Below are 21,215 nucleotides of genomic sequence, written 5' to 3'. Positions count from 1 at the left end.
TACCATGTTTCTCGTTTTATTTCTTTCCATGACAAGATAGCATCATTAGCACATTTGAAGCCACAGCCACGGCTTCCAGGTTTCAGGGAAGCGCCTTTTGTACTATAGCGTCTCTTGAGCCTGTCACCTCGCAGTGACGTCAGTTCTGTGCGCACGAGGGCAAACATAGAAAATCCCTGCACAACACACAGCAAGATTCACGGGGAGCTGCTGACACCACTGCTGATGTCACTGGATTGGCTGCGTCTTCGTCTTCTATGGCTATCTCTAATGAGTTGCGGTGCCATTCTGGACAATGTCAAATTCTGCCGCGTTGTCGAATTCAGCCATGCTGATGTTTTGAGCCAATCAGGGAGGGCGTAGCCAGTGAGAGCAGACAAATGGGTGAATTCTGCAACACTTTTGAATTTGATAGCATCCAGAATAGCTCCTCTGAAAACTGTCAAATTCTGCCACATTGCCAAATTCGTCATTTTTGATGCCAATAGGATTGACTAACTCTGTGGCTAACAGGGTAATCATACCCGATAGTTTTCTAGGAAACTCCATGGCTGTGCCATTCCTGATTGGCTAGGGAAAAAAATGGTGGAATTCAAAAATAAGGTGGAGTTTGGCAGCGTCCAAGATAATGTAGATTTTTATGCGATCTCTTGACACGTGTTCTTGCTGGTGGGTTAAGTGGCACAATTATTTTTCCTGCTGTAGCTGCTGGGTCAAAAGCAGATGCAGGGTACACTGGGTTTGAAGTTACTCTTGAAGCAGGTGCTTTCGTGCGTAGACTGCATTCTTACTGCATGCCACAACCTTCTGGTTGTGCTGTATAATGGTAAAGCCATGGCACTATCGGACGTGCCACACCACAACCCCGCATACCTTGCAGCAGTGTACATTTTGCTGTGAAGCAGGTACACATAAAGAAAGAAAAATGAGCAGGACTATTCTTGGATGCTTATCTGAGTGTTGCATGTGCCTCCTTGCCTAACATGTGCTATGGCGCGTGGTCAAGTTTGTAGAAGGTTCTTCTTGGCCCAACTGTGATCTGGTGCTCCTGGTCGCTGGGACAGACGTTGAAGTGAGGGTGGCCCATTGACACAAACTGCGCAAAATTGTGTCCATGCACCACTGTATGTTACTGGCTTCTTGCGCCCCATTTCGTCTGACGGAAGCGCCGTGCACCAGCAGCCCTCCGAAGATGCTGCAGGTTCGATGCGCACGTCTATGTTTGTTAGGTGTGGAGGGGCTCCCTCTGTGTCTTGGTTGCGACGTTGATCTTGGAAAAGTTTGGAACACGTTTTAAGGCGGGGGGGGGGGGCGAAAACATGGGACGTCCTCACTTGTTGCATGATACGCGGTCGCCCTTCATGCATCGGCCCACCGATTTCTTGTAGAGGCTCTCGGCGGGACAGTTGTGGACGTAGCCGCGCAGACCCGTGGACGCCTTCGAGTTTGGCGCGCACACGACGAACTTGCCGCAGTCTTCTGGGTGCGGGAACACACCGCGCTTGTGACAGTCCACGGTATTCTCGTCAATCAGGATGAGCGGCGGCGCGAACGGGTCCGGGGGTATGGTGGGCAGCGGAGCCGCCGCCACAACAGGCCGTCGGTGACCGCCCCCAGCAGCAGCAGTTGCTGCAGGACGCCTACCGCCTCCGCGGCGTCCGGGTCTCCGGCTGGGTCGACGCGTCGTCGTCGTGGTGGTGGTGGTGGTCGTCGAAGTCGTCGACGGCTCCTCGTCTTCGTACTCGTACTCGTACTCGACGTCTTCGTACTGCGGCGGCGCCGGCGTTGTCGGCCTCCGCGTCGTCGTAGTCGTCGTCGTGGTGGTGGTCGGCGGCAGGGTCTGCTGGACGGGCCTACGGCGCAGCGCGACCCGGTCGCCAGGTCGCACGCGGATTCTCTTGCCGCGACGACCTCCGCCGGGAGCCGGCTGGTCTCCCGTGGGCTTGCCGTTGACTCTGACCACCTTGTTGATGCGCACCTTGGTTCCCTTCTTGAAGCTGAGCGGCACCAGGACCTCGGCGTCCGTCTGGAAGTCCGGCGGGAAGTCTATCGGCGTCACGGCCGAATCCCTATACGAGGACGTCGACGGCTGCGTCGGGTACACCGAGGGCGGCACCGTCGGGGGTGAGAACGCGGGAGCGGGAACGTTCACGGGAGTGTTCACGGGCGCCGGTGCCAGAGGGGGACCGACGGGCGCCTCCTGGTAGCCTTGAAAGACTTGCTGCTGCTGTTGCGACGGCGGCTGCAGCTGCAGTTGCTGTTGCGGCTGTCCCCTCTCGGGCGCCTGGTACACGAACTGGAAGGGCATTCGCGGAGGCAGCGTTCCGTGTATGGGTCCCACGAACACGTTGGTCTCTTCTCGGGGCGTCGGAGTCGGATGTGCAGCGTACGGAGTCGGCGGCGGAGGAGCAAACTGCGTAGGCGGCGGGCGAGCCGGCTCGACGTACTGGAACAGCTGGGGTTCCTGGAACAGCGGGGGCCTCCGGATGACGTGACCCTGCGCCGCGGCGCTGCTGTCGTTGTACACGGGCCGGAACGGCGGTTCAGTGGGGACGAACACCTGAGGCGGGAGCCGACGGGATCCCGTGCCGACGCCGGGTCCCGCCGGGTTCTCGGCCGAGGTTAGGATGGTCTGCAGCTTCTCGACGCCGCCGATGCTCTGCAGGAGTTTGAGCAGTTCGGCGACGTTCTGGTCGGCCGCCTTGGTGGTCGTGGTCGGGGGCCGCGGTGTGGTCGTGGTTGTAGTGGTCGTCGTCGTGGTTGGTCTCGGGGTCGTGGTTGTCGTCGTCGTGGTGGTGGTGGTGGTGGTGGTGGTGGAGCGAGCCTTGGACCGCCGCGGCTTGCGCGTCGTGGTGGACGGAGCCTCGGTTGGTGTCTGGACCCTGCGAAAGTCGGCGAACATGTCAGTGTTATCACCTTGGTGCCCAGTATCCGCGCACATTTCTAGTTTCCTCTACAAAATGATTAAAGAAAACTAAAGGTCTAAAGGCGCACACATCAACGCGACAGAAGACTTGCAGGAGATACAACTACGCATTTATTTATACCCTCCTTGTAGACCTCAAAGAAAGTCAGATATTTTTCGATTAAGGTACGCTGACACCACCAATGAGCACACTTTGTCTGTAAGACATCCATATCATGTCCGAAATGTCCGTGCACCGTTTCGGAGACACAGCTACGGCACACACCTGACGTCCATTCTCGTATAGCGCACTACGGACGTCCCAAGAATATTGCGCATGGACTTTTTGCGGCTTGTGCCTGAGTAGGTTGGCATCCGAAAAGCTCTCGAGTTTCTTCGTAAAATATTTGTGTTCTCCTAAATTCGAATTACAATCTGGAGCTATCCCATGTCTGCGGCTCGTGTGCACGTAGTACTCTGCGCATTTTCTTACGCAATTTCAATGCGTGCAACAAAAGTATTGTTGAAGTTCCTGCAGGACACCAAGCTCGACGAGCGGCTCTAGCGAGGCAACTGTCTCATGTACGTAAGCACTCACCACTTCTCTTATCATCATCATCCATCCACTACTTTCACTCCCCTTCCCTCTTCCCCAGTGCAGAGTAGCAGACTAGAGCGCACTAGCTCAGGTCGACCTCTCTGTCTTTCCTATCAATAAATTCTATTCATTCATACGCCATTTACCTAGAAAACGTCAGTTGAGATGCCTGCAGAGGGCCTAGAAGAGCGACAAATTACACTTTCAGGCGCGTACATACGTTTGCACGCAATCAATTCCTTGATGCGTGGGCCCGTTGCATCAGTCGCACAGCGTGTGCTGAGAACATAGTCGACATTATAGCAAACACCGTGGAAAAGGCCATGACATGTCTGTAAAATGTACGCGGCATGTCACCATGATGTCCCTCGCGGACACGCAATCCTCAAAACACGGAAAGTGTGGTCAAACGATCGTGTCTGAGGGAAGGACGTATATTCGACGCATCTCTAGGACTTCCATGTTCTGGCAGCGGATGTCCGTAGGATATCCATTTCAAGTCATTACATTCACCGGTTTTTCCTTGCGCACTGTATCGCGAGAAGTAGCTGTACACAATGTCGCCCTGTTCGATAGGTAGGTTTTTGCTGTACTTTAATATAGCGATTGTTGTGCAGTCAAACCTCGCTATAACGAACCAGTAGATAAAACGAGTAACGCTGCTTGAAATTTCTATAGAGACATGCATTTTAAAAGTTCGTATTAACGAAAAATACTGTCGATGTAAGTGCACACCATAACGATCGAATATTTACTAACCATCTGACGCGGCAGTTCAAGACTCCTGAGAGCGTTCGGCCTGCCAGGCAATGCGCCAGATTGGCTGAAAACGAGCCAGCGGCCGTGGCCTTCGAGGTCGGGTCGCGTAGCGCGAGGTGAAGATGTTGGAGGCCTTGAAGCGGCCACGCACTCTATCGCCGGCGACTCGCGCGTTCTGCGCACGACAGTGTGCACTACTGTACACATAGCATTCTGCGTCTTTTTCTGTACTGCCGTGTGCTACCACGCTTGAATAAAACGCGGTATAGCTTACGGTACAGCGCGTTGCACAATGACCGAACCTGGACGCCAGCGTCAAGTTGATTCCGCTATAGACCCTTTTCGTGGAGCAGTTTGCCGTCGAAGCACGAGAGGGCGCTTTCGGCGGCGCGTCGCACGTTGCCTCAGCGGCAGCACACGAATACGAGATCATTGCGATTGCTGCCTTGTGCGATCGGCTGTCTGAAATGTAACTGGGTGTTCGCTAACGCACTGTGCTTCATCCATGTTGCAAAATGGGAAGCGGTAGAGGGAATACGTATGTAGTAGTCGGTTGCGAACATGGTGACTCGCTTATTAAACATGAAAGGAATCTGTGTGACGAAGGACCGTTGCTACATAAGGAGTGCCGGTGTTGCCGGCCCTTCGCGATGCAGTAAGGTTTCCCCCGAGGATAAAAAAAAGATATCGCCCATCCGCCAGCGTTGTGTCGCGAACTTCTAAAGAAAGGAGTTCAACCTCGGAACGTCGGTAAGAGTAAGATCCCTGAATAAGGTAAGAGTGAGCACCGCGCGTTACACAGGTAGTGACAAAGGGAATAGCACCACTTCCTGGCATAGTAAGTTTCTCGTACGTTATCTATACACGTCTGCCCCAAACTCGCACGCAAAATAAGTGAATGGCCGCACACTTGAATCAATGCGCCGAAGCATGGGCGACGGCGACTATAACGACAGCGCACGAATGTTCGAAGCTGAACGTTTCGTGGCAGCCCACAGAGTAAGCGAGCGACTAGTGATAATACGTCTTAAGCTATTACAAAGTACAGAACATCTACGTTCAAAGTCTTGTGCGCAGCAAGAACAAACCTATCGCAACTAGCCAGGAAGCACAAGTTGGCTACAAGCTAGTTTGATACAGCTTGAGCAGGCTAGAAGCTTCTAGAGCTATGTCAAGCTATAGTTAAGACATCTTCAAGATGGCTAGCACTTGATGTCTAAGATATACGCACTAGCATTTGTGAAGACGTTTAGATAGATAAAAATATGTCAAAAAATTTCAACACCATGGCTAGCACTAACGGCATTGTGAAGACAATTAGAAAAAAGTGTTTGTGGGCGAGGAGCTTGTCAATACGTAGAGTGGAAGGGGGGGGCGACGCGGTCAATTTTGTAAACGCGGAAGTTGCCCGTATTCATCGGAAAAGGTGAGGGGATAGTTGCTCTTATAGGGCGTATGAAACCCCTTGTAGCGTAATCAGCGCCACAAATGGAGCACGCACAAACCGACTCTGCGCAGATTTCCTACGCTCGTTTTGAAGCGCGCACGTTCGCTTGTTCAAATCTGGGGCCACATCGATTGCACGTTGCGCCTTGCAGCCCGCAAAGGGGGCGCGCAATTTAAAATGAACGCAAAGAGCGAGTAAAAACAATAAAATGTAAGCTGTTCAAAAACATAGCCGTGCATCGAAGTTGTTTTAAAGTGAAAATATGTAAGCACAAGGAAAGATTAGACAGATTTATCCAAGTGCAACGCCGATGTCGCAAGTGGCGACACATCATCACAGAGGGCGAAAAATCAACCGCGGTGCTTTCCAGCATGAAATGCGTAAGTGGAGTCACTGTATTTTTTATTGTACATATTAATTTCTATATTTTTTTTCTGCTAGGGGCGCTATACGCGACTAAATACCTTATCTGTAAATGTACCTATAATAACCGACAAAAACGCGTGTCATTCTTTTTCTTCAGGATAAGTAGGCAATTTTCATTGCACCTATGTTATTAAAGTCTGTCCTTTATTACTTGAATAAAGTTAAATAAAGGTTTTAATGCTTCACTGACGTTCGATATGTAGCCGCTCATTGGTATCGATTGGAGTACTGCCATTTATCTGTACAAATATTACGGCGGTAACTTTTGCGAACGGGGTGGTCGTTTCGTTTGAGAGGCATCACGCACGTTCGTCTTAATTAGACGCCAATAATAATGTCCCAACCTGTTTATGCGACTAACATTCGATAGCTGCCACCAGGTGAACGTGTTTAAAGACGGCGAACTTTATCAGCTGCGGCGTTTCGCCGGCATAACGGCAGCACGGCTTCCATCGTTGGTGATCTGTCGCGTCTGACCGCGTAATGAGGTGTTGCTTGGAAAAAAGAAAATGTGCCAGCTAGCGCCAAAACTCATCGCCGGAATCGAGGACAGTCTGTCTGGATCGAGACGACCCACGAAAGCGGATTAACCTTGCATCCTCTGGGCGTCTACACCGGTGAGTAAAAAAAAAAAAAAGAAAGAAAGCACTGCTTCCCATTCTTAACTTCGAATTTCTTTGCTTGCGAGACGGATGAAACAGATTTTTGTAGTTGTTTCTTCCAAGTGGAAAAGAATAATTACGAAGTTACCGATCTTCAAAGGCATTCAAACGAGGCTCGTTATTTTCGTGACGTCGCTAAAATTCCTGAAGCTCGCACAACCACGTAGCTATACGTCGACCAAATTAGTGGGACACTCTCTATCGCGACGCGTCGACCGCGCACTTCCGAAAGGACAGCCGTACTTGCAGACGACGTTCTCCTTGTAGTCGCACGCCTCGGACTTCGAGTTGAAGTACAGTCCCGAGGGGCAGGTGAACGCGTGGGCCACCGTGCCCAGGTTGGCCGGCCCGGAGTCCAGGCACCAGAAGTACTTCCGGCAGTCGCGCGGGTTGTTGAAGAACCCTTCGTCCTCGCACTCGAACGCCGGTCCCGGGTCCGGGGTCGGCGGCGGCGGCGGCGTGGTCACCGACAGGGCCAAGTTCTTGCGCGACCCCGCGCTGCCTCGACGTCCCGGCGACAGCGAGGACTTGGCCACGCGGCGACCGATCTCCTGTTGGCGTTGCTGTCGCTGCGCGGCCCTGGGCGCCGCGGTCGTCGAGCGGGTGTTGGTGCTGGCGGCCAGCTCTTCCTCTTCGTCTTCTTCGTCCTCGTCCTCGAAGGAGCCCGAGGAGGTCGCGCCTTCCAGGAGTTCCTTGCGCAGCGCCGTGATGAGCGGGCTCTGCTCGCCGCCGCAGTGGCCGCGGAAGTCGTCGTTGTCCAGCGTCCAGACCATGGCGCCGGCCAGGCCCTTGGAGAGGACGTAGCGCGCCTTCTCGCGCACCATCTGCTCGTCGTCGAAGCCGACCCACTGGTCGTCCTTGAAGGCGTACGGTCCCATCCGCCGGGGCTCGGGCCGCTGCAGCTCCCAGTCCAGTTCGTTCACGTTCTGACAGATCTGAGGGAGAAACGAAACGAAAGATGCTTCTTTTTTTTTTTTTTTGAGGACGCTTAAGCTTCGCCCTACGCGGTAGCATTCAAAGATCCCTGACAGCTTCTCACGATTCCGGGCCACTGCAACTGATATGCAACCGTATAATGTTTTACCGGCCGGGAAACGCTGACGGCGAAATCTACGCACGCAAGGCGTGCTTTGCGGTATAGAAACGCGGCCTCTTGCGTGGACCGATCTTCTGTTACTGTTTCGCACTTTTGCTATTTCAGTCTGAGAAGGTTTAGCATAAAAGGCATGCGCTGTCGGTGTTTTTTTTCGTGGCATTTGTTTGTGGGCCGCCATTCTCAAAATTTTGAGGAACAAACTTTGTAAATAACGTAAGACAAGGTATGAGCGACTTTAGTGATAGAAGGAACAACATTAGTGCCGTGTAGAATATGCGTAGTTCGGGATGATTTTCTAGGCTGCGGACGTCGGCGCCGACGAATTTTCCGCGACTGAGGCCCTTAACATAACGTTAAGAAGTAATGCAAGACGTACCAGGTGCGAGGGGGTGCACGGGGACTTGTTAGGCCATATCCCTGGACCTCGAAACTCTAGAAAAAATATACTGGCAAGGCCTCAGCGCGCCCTAAATAATTTACTATAATAGCTTTCGTACGAACCAGTGCCGGTTTACGTATCCCAGTCGCTGTGTGCGTCATGACGTCATGACGCAGACGGCGGTAACGTGGGAGCAGCACGGCGCCGCCATGTTGGCACTCGCTCTGGCTCCATGGGCGTAGCAGGCCATCGAGAGAGCTGGAGCGAGTGCCATGATACGTCACGATTTTCTGCTCCCACGTGACCAATTTCTCCATCGTGAGGTCGCGGCACGTACAGCTTTCTGTTGCGTGACATAACGGTACAAGCAATGCCTGCATCGACTTTTGTGTTCGTGTCTGCCTGACGTATGGCTTGCGTGCGATGACGCGCTCCGTTGTGGGAGCCATTTTGGTTCCCGCAGCTGATAGGCTACCCGGCTATGTGGACATTAGCTGTAAGAAATATTTCAACGCTAATTTCGCTAACAATGCTTATTAACTATTTTAATTACTAGCTTTAGGTCGCATGTTGTATTTGCGAAAATTAAGCCGAGGAATCGAGAGGTTGTCGTGTCTGCTTAGTAGAAATCCTAAGACTGGCACAACTTTCGAGATATGCGACGCTAAACTGTGCTACGAAATACATTGGCGTTCCAGTTGACAGTTTCACCAAAGCGTGCCTCTTACAGTTGGGTACAATCTGAACGGGAACGCCGAGGCATTTTTTAGCAGAATTTGGGGACGGCGATCTCGGAAGTGGTGCTAGTCTTAGGATTTCGGCTAGGCAGACATGACTTCAATATGCTGTGCATGCTTCAGTTTCACAATTACAACAAGTGCCCTAAAGTAAATAACTAGAAAGTTAATTAGTATTGGAAATATTATCAGTTGTCTTTTTTCGCCGCTAATGCCCGGCCAGCCGCGTACGCAGCCTATCAGCAAGAACGGCAGGGGCACAGATATGGCAGTTTGATTATTTATAATTTGCTGCATCATATTCTGGTACACTGTAAAACAATTTCACCCTTAAAAGTGATTAAGGGTGTAAATCGGTCTATAACCAAAGCCCTTACACCCAGAAGGGTGTAAATTGGTGTGTAACTCACACTGTCACACCCAAAAAGGGTGTAAGGGTGAGAATTACATAGACCGACTAACACCCTTAATAGCTTTCAAGGGTGTAAATTATTTTACAGTGCATATTTCGCTCACTGCCGGATGACGTCCATCTTTCATAGCCACGCCGAATCCCAAGAAATATGGGCGAAAAAAAAAAAAAAGAAACCTGTGCGTGTAAATTAGAGTAAAGTTGGAAAGCCATTGGATAGTTGCACAGCGTCGCGGTGTGCTTGGTGCTGCAAGGAAGTCGTCAGAACGTGGGTGCGATATTTTCGTTCCCGAAACGGCCGCACAACCGAAACCGTTGCTGGTTCCTTGAAGCTGAAGTCGCGAGAGCGTTAATTTCCTCTTCGCATATCGTCCGCTTGATCCCCCCCGCCCCCACCTAAAGCGCAGGCCCGGTCACGTCACACCATGCTTCGATGCACCTGAGAAGAGCGCTGCAAATAACGCGAGAATATGATCAACACTGACTGCATACAACGCCACTGACCACGGCATATTTCTGACTGGTACGATCAGGGAAGGACAAACACGGTCCACAACGCAAACCGCAACGCAATTCGCGTTTGGCCTGGTTTGTTTTGCAGCACACCTATATAGTTTCCTGACGCAGCACACCAAACTACTCTATAGCCTCAGGATTCGTCGCTCTACTTACTAAACTCACGTAAGGCACGTAAATCAACCCGGGAAAGGAACTTGCTTAGCCTGAAGCACGTATACGTAAGCGTTGGAATAACAGTTTGCGTACACCACCGCCGTGGAACCTGCCGTGTCTGACCCGGCCATGAATGGCAACATCGCGGGTCTTTTCATCGAGATGGTAAACCTTCACGAGCGAAGTGCGGACATGCCTATGAATCGTGCTTGATAGCGACGGCGTGTGCCTCGGGGTGAACGCTTTTTCATTGTGTATATATGAAGAGCCGTTCGTTTCTTAACGGTTTGCAGTTCACGATTCGAATCATTGTGTAAGCGCCCGAAACGACGAAGTCATGGACAGTTGCGCGTCTGCGACGTGAATGCAGCGCCCGTGACTGTGACGTAATAGAGCTCCCCGTCTAAGGTTTACGTTTCTCCGAGCATCGGGTAATACGTCCTTCACAACGCACGTTTTCAAGTCACGGCAGCCAAATCAGAGTCCCTTCGCTTTCCGGCGACCCAGAAAGGAATGAACTGTGTGTGTGGGGGGGGGGGCTTTTGTATTCGCGATTGCCGTAACTTGTCCAAGGACTTGAGGCAGGCTGCCGCTGAGATGTCGGGCCTTCGCTAGAAGCAAGTTTGTGTGCTGAGCATCACGCCATGGGTCAAGTTGCTGCAAACCGACTTTTGATTCGACACGCTGAAGCCGGTTTTATGAGTACGGTATATGGTCGGAGCCTATATGCGATTCTGGCTGAAACCTCATATATGCCGCATATCATATTCACCGCGAATAAACACGGGGACAGCGGAAGAGAACACGAGAACGACACGGGCGGTAAACGACACGTGCAGTAAACACCAACTAGGCCAAACTGAAGTTCTTCCGAGTCATATATGCCGCCTTGGCGGGCGCAGTTCGACCGGCCGATCATCGCTTCTTGAGATGACTCACCTCGTACGCGATGAACATCTGCCGGGTCGATCAAGCTATCTCTCAGCCCGACTTCCGAGTCGACACGCTCGGTTCGTGTATCCTCTGCCAGGCCGGACCCTACGCGTCTATGGCTGCGTGCACGAGCGGTTTGATTGGTACATCGCTCACTCGTCGCATCTTGAGGCGACTCAATTCATGCCGGTTAAATCTGTCTCAACTCGACTTCCGAGTCGACACGCTCCAGCCAGATGGGTTCGCATATCCTCTGCCAGGCCGGACTCCACGCGTCTATGGCCGAAACGCCGTGCCCGCGTGCACGAGCGGTTTGATTGGCACGTCGCTTGCTCGCTCGTCGCCTCACGAGGCGACTCAATTCGTACCGGTTAAATCTATCTCAACTCGACTTCCGACTCGACACGCTCCAGCCAGGTTGGGTTCGTGTGTATACCCCGCCGGGTTACCCAACGCGCGTCTGACTGGAAACAACAATGCCCGGGTTCGCGCTCGCGCGCTCGCGGTCAAGCGTTCACGATCGAGGGTTCGCTCATCGCGTCGCCCTGAGGGGTCGACCGCACGACTCACCTCGAAGTAGGCGAGGTAGCCCTTTTCGCGCGTCGAGTTGCCGGGCTCGCCGGGTCCCTGCGCCGCCGAGTCGAGCTCGTTCTCGTCGGGGTCCTCCAGCGTGTACGAGCGGCCGTAGGTGGGCACGCCCACGACGAGCTTGTTGCGCGGGGCGCCGGCGTTCAGGTAGTAGTCGACCGTCCAGCGCACGTTGAGCCGGCTCTCCTCGTCCCAGTCGCGCAGGCCGTCGGGCGAGCCCAGCGGGGCGTGGTGCTGCGTGGCCGACTCGTACGCCGTGTGGTAGTCGTATGTGAGCAGGTTGAGGAAGTCGGCCGCCCTGCGGTGGCGCCATCGAGTGCGTTACTGTAGTATGCGGTAAGTCTACACATTTCATCAGAAGCCGACAAACGCTGACACCGAGGACAACATAGGGGAAATCACTTGTGCTTAATAAATCAGTGTGGCGAGTCTATACATTGTAACACACGCGGTTCAAAGAATGTGGGACGCTTCAATTAATTCGTACACGTTGGACGAACTTGCTCCCCATAAACAGCTATATATATGCCTCGCGAGGCTCTTCCTTGCAGCTCCAACGCAGACCGTAGGTGTAGGTGTAGAGAGTAGATGTTGATGGCACATGCCCAGTCCGGGGGATTGGCCAAGAACCGGCTAGTTCGATATAACAATGAGAACAAAAAAAGAATGATAAAATAACGTAAGCAAAATTTGTCGATAGGTATGTGGGAAATAATAGGTTCTAGCTTACGATTTTAATAGAATGAAGAAATAAATGAAAACAAAAATACAGCTAATCTAATTGATTTTGCAGAAGTATGACGAAACCTTAAGTTCGGATTTTATAGTCGAAATCGTACGAAACTGCCCTGGTGCGGTTTTCTACGCCATTAAGGTTTGTACATAAATCTCCCTCTCTCTTTATGACCTTCCATATAAAATGCTGCACTTGTTCCCAAAGAATTCGACTGTGCTCAGTTTTCATGGAACGATGGGGGCACTTGATCACTAGTCCGGTAGCGGATAGGCGTGGCCAGCGTCTCTCTGTGCACGTGCACACGGTAGCCTTCAGAGCAAATTTTAGGTACACAGTTAGCGTCGGTAGGCACACTTATTCAGCGGAACGGAACACAAACGTGTCACACCGATGTCTATCGCAGGAAATTACTGCGTGCATTCTTCTCTCTCTGTCTATCACTCCCACATCTCCTTCCTCATGTGTAGGGTAGCAAACTAGACAAAGTCTGGTTAACCTCTCTGCCTTTCTTTCCTCCTCCTCCTCATCTCTCTCTCTCTTTACATGCACACATGCGAGGAAAGAGACGCCACACAAGAAATCGCGCATACAAGCACTGCAAGCGCTATGCCAATGCTGTGGTTTGGTTGCAATATTCACGACAAGTTCGTCCTTAATTTCCTCTCCAAGTAATCAGTTTTCCAGCGAAGGAATGTAAATAGTTTTAAGAGAACACTTCACAAGTGTAAACATGCCTAAAGTTTCTTTTCGGTGTCTCTTCATGTCATAAAATCATTCGACGTACGCCTATAGCTTGCACCTGACGGCACGGACACAGTTTCTCATTGCGCTGGTCCTCCAACATGGCGGCTCGGACGACGTCAGACCGAGCCGTCTCTAAATAAAATGGTAGAAAGAAGCGAGGAGTCGCTGTACTGTATACACGTACTTGGAGATGACTCGCACGTCGAAACCGCTGTCGATGTACTCCTTGCCGGCTGGCATGGCGACCGAGAGTAGCAGACGTTCCTTGCCCCTAGGCACGGCCTCGGCCTCGAAGGCCTCGCGCAGCTCCCGGATGAGCTGCGCGTACCCTTGCTTGTCCTCTGGCTTGCCTCCCTCGCGGAAGGCCGGGTACTCCCAGTCCATGTCGAGGCCGTCGAAGCCGTGCTCGCGGCAGAACTTGATCGCGCTGCGAACGAACTTCTGCCGCTGGCTCCGGTCGGACACCATGTGCGAGAACCTGCAGCAGACGACAAACGGGGGACAGACGTGGTGAGCGAAGGCAAAGCCAGCTTTGGCGAAGGGGGCGAGAGAGTCTCGCGAGATCTCGGCTGGTCGTCGGGAAGGAACGGGACGACAGCGACGATGATTGTGACAAAAAAGAGAAATTGTGAAGAGAAACCATCGACGATGTGCAGCAATGTAAGCGAATAGGCGCTAGCTGTTGGCTTCGTTAAAACGATGATGCGCCTGACGGCGTATAAATGTTGCTTAGATGACAATTAGGTTACGCTAATTCGGCATAGAACAGAGTCATTAACCTGCGCATCTATCGTGGTCGTATAGGTGGACAAAACTTGTTCCTCCAGGAGCTATAATGGTTCTTGTTCGGCAACGAACGTGCCCTACAGCATTCATTGGTGCCTTTTTAATTTGTGCTTCGGCGGTGAAAGTCTAATTTCCGACCACCAACCGACGACCACGAAAACGGGTGAAAGAGCCAAGGAAAGCTGTACGGACGTTCATAACAATTTTAGTGCAAATTGAAACAGACAGAAAAAGAAGGCAAGTAAGGCTTGTCTGAGATGTTATCCTGGGCCACATCTTGTAGACACTGCCCGAATTTCGCCACGTTGGCGTTTTGAATCACTCCGAGACGGTGTATAGCCACACCGCGCTAGGTAATTCGACAGTGTACGCGGCACGTAGCCCAAGATGACACCGCGGACAAGCATTATGTGTTGCATTTTCCTTGTCTGTTTCAGTTTGCAACTATATACATTATGGACGAACCAAATGTTAATGAGCCGCATTCGACCATATTGTCAAATTCTCCGTCATGTCGGCTTTGCTTGGCCCACGAGGCTGATACGGCCTCTCCGATTGGTTCGGAATGACAACATGGCGTAATTTTACCCTTAGCACCGCCGTTCTGCTTTTTTTTCGTCGTTTGTTTCGGTTAGCGCAATCTGTAAACCTGCTGCAGGGGCAGAGACGCAGACCAAGGTGGAAGATTGTTTTTCAGAGAACGTCTTCCTGACATTGTAATCCCCTCACAGAAGCCTCCACGACCTTGCACACTCTCATTACGACGGCCCGTAACTCCAAAAAACGAATAACGCCGTGAAGTAAACCAGTCTTTGTGATTCATTCGCACCGGGAATACGTCTTTCGCGCAGCAAATGCATCCACAGTTCCGCGCATCCACTACTTACCTTTTAGAGCCCTCGTTCCATCCACCCACGGCGACCATGGTCTTGAGACCAGGGTTGTACTGCTTCAGTCCCACGAACTTCTTGTAGTTACCTGCGGGCGTTGGTATTAGAGGGTCATAAAGAAGAAGGAAACGCGCAAACTGTTGACCCTCACACTGCAATTCGAGAGTTTCGCAATTGCAGCATACGCCTTAAAAACGAATAAAGAAAAAAAGTTACTACCTCATTTTAGGTGATAGGCGAAGACATCGCCGAATATGTTATTGCTGCCAATGTCTGCCTATAGCCACGCAGCCTATCTGCGAAAACGGCAGGGTCCTGGATACGGCAGTTCCATTTAAACGAACGTGTTCCGCATGAACAGAAACACCCGGTACAGTTGCGGAAAGGGATCAGTCAGTCACGTACCTTGCTCGATGTCATTGTACGGGTCGTACGGCTTCAGCTCGTAACGCTTGTTGAAGCCGGCGAACGCGTAGATGATGTGCGTGCACAGGTACGGGTTGATGTTCTGCGGGGTGAACTTTGCCAGCGAGGGTCGGTACACGGCCCAGTTTGAGTAGTAGCAGACGATCTTCAGGTCCGTCCGCGGTTGTACTTCTCGGCGGGTGCGGTTGTGCCCTCCCTCGGCCGCGGTTGCCGCTGTAGAATAGATAGATAGATAGATAGATAGATAGATAGATAGATAGATAGATAGATAGATAGATAGATAGATAGATAGATAGATAGATAGATAGATAGATAGATAGATAGATAGATGTAAGTAGAGAGAGAGTAGACAGCGAGAGAGACAGAGGTAGATAAGTAGATAGTGTGTAGAAGTAAAATATATAAAGAAAGAGAAAGTTGATACATAAGAGTCCATAGAGAGAGAGTGACAGATTGGTAGAGAGAGTAGATAAATAGGGAGAGATAGGTAGATGAGAGCAGACGGAGAGAGTAACAAAAGGAGAGATATGTGGAGAGATAGAGTAGGCAGGTAGGGATAGAGAGAAAGAGACGAAGTTGGTACTTCTACTCAAAATTACAGAAAGTTTCAGGGATAGCCAGCGCAACTCTGAAGCTGTTCCAGAGCATTGGCACAAACCGACAACCGGAAGTAGGACCAAGAATAGGGTGATATGAGATATCGGGAAAGGAAGAAACCGAACACTAGCGGCTCCTTAACACTCTTCACTTTCGGTTACTGTCCCCGGCTGTCCCAAACTCGCGATATATATGCAGACTATGTGAACCGTATTTGCTCCGCCCGTACTCTTGGCTATACGATTTTACGATCAAGTTTCCCCAGATGCAAAGATCTCAAGTGCATGGACTTATCCGTCATCAGTGCAGACATGTGTGCGCGCTCTAATGATATTCTCAAACTCGGCGGACCTGAGGGACCGTTCAGAGACGTGTCGCTGTGTGGTCTACACTCTAAACTAATTTGTACCCTTAAGGGTGAAAAAGGGTGGCAGGCTGGACTACAACTCGTACCCTTACTCCTTTCGGGTGCAAGGGTGCGAGTTATAGACTGATTTACACCCTTATTCAGCCGTAAGGGTGTAAATTACTTTACAGTTTACTGTACGTCCCCCGTCCTCCTCTCCCCTGCAACATAACCCGATGCAGGTATGGTTAACCTTCTTGCTTTTGCTTGTTACCCCTCCCCCCCTCCCCACTGCCATCCCTTCCTTCAGCTCACCTAGCCACAACATATATACTCGCTTCACTTTACAGGGTGTGAATTTGGGCAGTTGGTAGTACACAGTGAACTTGTAAAAGCACAAACGGGACATAGGCAAAGAAACAGGTACGACAAACACGGCGCTTTGCAACACTCGTAAAGGTCGATCTCCCAGATGGACAAGTACGGCCCATTTTCCACACACTAAAGAAGTTTACGCCATTTGGGGTGTATATCTGCCACACAACAATAATCGTCATCAGCCTTGATTGTGTTTCCTATCTAGAAAACGCCGCGCCCACTACTTTCCTGTGGGCAATGCTATGTCATGCTGATAACGCGCATGTCGTTCGTTACTGGGAAGTACTGGGCTCGCAGCGTTACAGAAAGGAAATGCGGACAAGACAGATGACGTTTATCGTTGTGTGGCAAGATACGACTCAAAGGGCGTAAACTTTCTTATGGTATCTTCGACTGGTCGCCTGTATGCCCCGAAGCAGAGTCGGGTAGATCGGTCGTTTCCCGAGCTCAAAGGTAGGGGACAAGCGCGCAAGCCGAACGTGCGACTCGCTCTCGGAGGAGGAAATTGCTGATGCGAAACCACGTGACTACTGCCAACGTCCGATGTTGCGCCTATCCAAAGCTCCCAGCGCTGCCCAAAAAGCCGGCGGACGTGCCGGCGGGACGAACGTTCGTCGAGACGCCAGCATGCAGTGGCCTAGGTTGCCAAGGTTACGGTGGGCCGTCGCCAACAGCAGCGACGCGGCGCTGCGATGACGTTTCAATCTCGATGACTGCTCCGACGACAGGGCTCGGAGCGCCTCAGAGCGCTCCAAGATAGAGGAGAGCAATCGAGAAGAACCAGCCGAACGCAGGACGCGCACCCTCTTTCAACCAGTCGAAGACAACGCCGCTCGCGAGAGCGCTCCAGAGTGCTCAGAAACGACCAGCCGAAGATAGCATTAGAGCGTAGTTCACGAACGCAGCTTCTTTCGAACTTCTGCGATTGCATTCATCGTCTGCATGACGCCATCGAAGAGCCCGCGATCAGTTCTCCGGCCGCAGCCCTTTTCTTTCTTCCGGCAACTGCGCATCATTCTGCGCAGCCCGGGAATTCCACTCGGCAGGGTGGTTGGTCGTTGCGGACGGATAAAGTCCGCTTCCTAGCTCGTGGCTGCTGGTTGGCAGTGTTATAAGCTGGATCAAAAGCTTGCAAAATGACAAGTTTAAAGAGGCACACATCTGGTTAAGTGCCTCTTCGTATGTTTCTTCCTTGTTTTCGGCACTTCCGTTCATCGAGTTTCATGCAATCGTTAGAACTCTGGCCCAAGTGTCTACGGCAGTGGCAAGCAGGGTGGTCAGCCAGCATAACGATGATTGTTAGCGCATGGATTAGCCTAAACTTGATCCTTCTGGCTTCATAAAACGGCTTCTCGACCTTGTAAACTCTCCATTTTCGAGAAAGTGCTGCCCTATAAGTAATTAAATACAGATTATTAAAATTGTCCGATGGCAGTATTCGAACGCAGGACCTCTAGCACAGAAGCCGGATATTGAAACCATTATGTATACGCCACGGACGCATAGAAAAGCCAAACCGCTGCAGTTAGCAGCGATTATGCATGTTCGCGGAGTCTTACTGCCTTCTGCATTAAAAAAAAAAAAAGAAAGTATAGATTGCTTTGAAAGTTAGGCGAATGAAGGCAGATAAAGCGTAATAAACGATGCCACAAGCGCGAAGTTCAGACAAATCCATGTAGTGACCATCGTTCCCACGGTGGCTTAACGACCGCAGCGCCACAGTTCCCCCCGGTGATTGGTGTAGGAAGTTCTACGATTTTCGGTACTTCCGTTGCGACGATTCGTTCGCGTCGTGGTCTATTCGTCGTTCTGTTATTAACCTTTATTGTTACACGGACGTTAGATATACGAGAAGAAGAAGAAGCTAGCGGCAGACGAAGAGCAAGAAGATGATGGTCGCGTGACTCACGTGATACCGAGCCGGCACCCAGGACCGATAAGAAGAGCGCCGGCCACAGGTACATGCTTCCCCTGCGAAAAAAGAAAAGAGAAAGGGAGATCAGTTTTATTTGCTGCGCCAAGTTCAGACCTTGTGAGAGGGCCGCACACAATTTTAAGTTATATTAAATTATATTTAGGGGTTTCCCGTGCCAAAATACACTATATGGTTATGAGACATGCCGCAGCGGGGTACTCCGGGTTATTTTCGACCACCTGGGGATCTTTAACCCGCACTCAATGCACGGAACGTGAGCGTTTTTTTGTATCCCCCCCCCCCCCCTCTCGTCACCTTGCGTTTTCAAAGACTATATTTATTCCGAATTCATTACCGCGTAGAGCTGTGCAGTTTGGCCGCTGCTACAGAGCAACTTGCGATGCACTTCATATAATTTTATAGGAGCACCCCACAGGTTCTGTAGCCAGGAGTTGCGTCTTTTGCTGCGATTTTTGAGACACATTATTTCATTTGTTGTCGTTTTTTTTTAATTTCGCTACATTTCCTTACGTGGTATGTTTATTTTCCTGCTTTTTATTCTTTTCCTCGAAATTTCGTTAGTTCTCATTTGTGTGGCCATTCTGCCTCGTCGGTATGCGTCATGTCGAAACGAAACCGACATCCGCAAAGATGGACGCCCGGAGGCAGCAAACCGAGTTTGTAACCCTGATCCACTGCTGTCGCAACAGTAAAAGAAGCAGACAACTTGGAAGCCCTGACAGAATCCTCTGACGTGTCCCGGCCTCGGTTCTGTTAGTACTCTTCGTCACAGCGCACTTCATTGCCAGAGTTCTCACCACCGCACCACACCTGTCACTTGCGCTCATTATCACCGCGGGGAGTGCTCCCCTGGCTCTCCGCCTTCTCTGCAGAGCAGCGGAGTAAGGCGGCGAAACATGCATTCTTTAGTGGGGAGGCGAGATCTGATCAACAGACCGACGGCGAACGCTGCAGCCAAGGTCGGCGAGGCGCAAGGTGGACGACAAACAATGCACGTCTCAAGGGCCGAGTGGCCGGAGGTCGATAATTATAGCGGTCAGGCAGGCAGGCAGGCGGCTATTGATCCTTCCACCTAAGTGGGGGTGCTCGAGATCGACGACGGATGATAGTTGCGGCGGATTGGCCGAGGCTGCGTCTGGGTCGACGGAGGATGAAATTAAGGGAAACGTGAGGGCGTTAACGTGAGCTACTTGGCTAATTTTCTCTGCCCATGGAGTCGGCGCAGAAAAAAAGAAATACTGCGTCGGTCACGCCGTGGCAAGTTCGAAGGCAACAAAGGCAGTGCTGTATAGTATTCTACTGCACTGAAGCCTTCGCCATGGAAGGCTACAGGTACTGTACGTTCGCCTCGATGCTCTGCAGTCTGCACTACGAATTCGGTGCAGTTATGTAGAATAACACGTGGTACAGAGGCTGGGGTGTCATCCACGTTGTAGCTTTCGCTGTATACAGGACTACAGACACTCCGCTTGGTTTTCTCTCTGGAATATTGCGGTCACAGCGCTGTAGTCGGTTGTCTAAAACTGTATACACTGTAACGCAGTCTTTCTGTAGTTCTTGCTACAGAAGGTCGCGGTAACTGAGATGTACTTTGCTGTAGAATAGTACGGAAACTGCACTGCAGCCTTCGATGTGCAAGATTACGGTCGCGGTGCCACAGTTGTATAGAGAACTATGCAGAGACTGTAACGCAGTTCTCGATGTAGTTTTCTTTTTTTACTGTACAAGATTACGGGACTGATTTGCAGTCAGCTGTGGAGAACTGTGTGCACTGTGGTGCGTATGGTCTTCAATGTTGTGTTCGATGTAGGCAACAAGTAAATTTGTAGTACTGTGCCTGCTCGCGTCAGGCGCGCTGTTTACAGTCATGGAGTCTGACAATGCAGCCCTAGAATCCCACGCGATGCTCGATGTTTGGTAGGAACACGTACAGATAGCAAAGAAAAATATCACGTCGGTGCACTCCCATGCATCGGAAAGTCCACGGGAATACATTTGTGCGTTACAGGCTAAAAATAAAAAAAAAGAAGAAATACGCTCGATCTGTGAGTGATCGGCATAATTACGTATGCGCACAGAAATGTGTCACCGTTTAAGTTTTCTTTGCTTTGGTTTAGGCATCGACAGTTGCTAAAGCCTTTGTGCGTAGGAAAGCGACAAGTGCTGTGTTTTTTTTTTCCTCGTATTGGAGGGTGAATGCCATTTATAGGTTTTCCCTCGACCAGAAAGCTCATCGAGGTCATTGTATTCTCCGAGAACTAGGTACAACTTAGCAGAGTCCGTGTATACATTCGGGGGCCTAAGAACACTTCGGCCGTCTGTGTGCGGACATAGTTTCTCTCTTTAGCTTCGCGACTTGTTCCTATTTCCCGTTGCCCTCGCTATAACCGTTGTTCTCACGCTTACGCGGTGTACGCAGACTTAACCTGTTCTTCCTCTTTCCCATTATGCCCTGGCACGTACCTGGGGCAGCAGATTGACCAGTGGTCGTTCCTATTTTAGCTCACGATAGAAAGAAAGCCAAGGAAATGCTGCGTTTTCAAGGCCTAACGTACGAAACGCCGTTAACTGACAAGCCAACGCGAAATAACGACATCCCGAGGCATTTTCTCGACTCCTCGTGTCACGACGTGCAGTAAGCACGTCGTGACACGTGGATTTTCGCTCTATAGCGCCGCCCAAGGAACAGTATCGGTGTAAGACGCAGCGTGTGAGAACACTGGACCAACGTCGGCCCCTCATTGGCCCCACTTGAGGCAACA

At 51.1% G+C, this 21,215-nt stretch overlaps 1 protein-coding gene across 1 annotated transcript in view; it reads right to left on the bottom strand.

The window, feature by feature from the left end:
- The window catches only part of Cht6 (Chitinase 6), a 77,819-nt gene continuing 56,604 nt past the window's right edge, over nt 1–21,215 (bottom strand). Inside the window, exons 2-8 of the mRNA XM_050176614.3 lie at nt 18,427–18,488; nt 15,176–15,409; nt 14,768–14,858; nt 13,279–13,572; nt 11,597–11,912; nt 7,041–7,732; nt 1–2,882 (exon numbers count right to left, since the gene is read on the bottom strand). Coding sequence (XP_050032571.1) covers nt 1,331–2,882; nt 7,041–7,732; nt 11,597–11,912; nt 13,279–13,572; nt 14,768–14,858; nt 15,176–15,409; nt 18,427–18,481 — 3,234 coding nt within the window. The 5' untranslated portion in view covers nt 18,482–18,488 and the 3' untranslated portion in view covers nt 1–1,330. The remainder of the gene's footprint in view (nt 2,883–7,040; nt 7,733–11,596; nt 11,913–13,278; nt 13,573–14,767; nt 14,859–15,175; nt 15,410–18,426; nt 18,489–21,215) is intronic.

This window comes from Dermacentor andersoni, chromosome 8 (genome assembly GCF_023375885.2).
Source record: "Dermacentor andersoni chromosome 8, qqDerAnde1_hic_scaffold, whole genome shotgun sequence".
NCBI lineage: Eukaryota > Metazoa > Arthropoda > Arachnida > Ixodida > Ixodidae > Dermacentor > Dermacentor andersoni.
The sequence above is the reverse complement of the archived record's forward strand: the minus strand, read 5'-3'. Positions and strand labels throughout refer to the sequence as shown.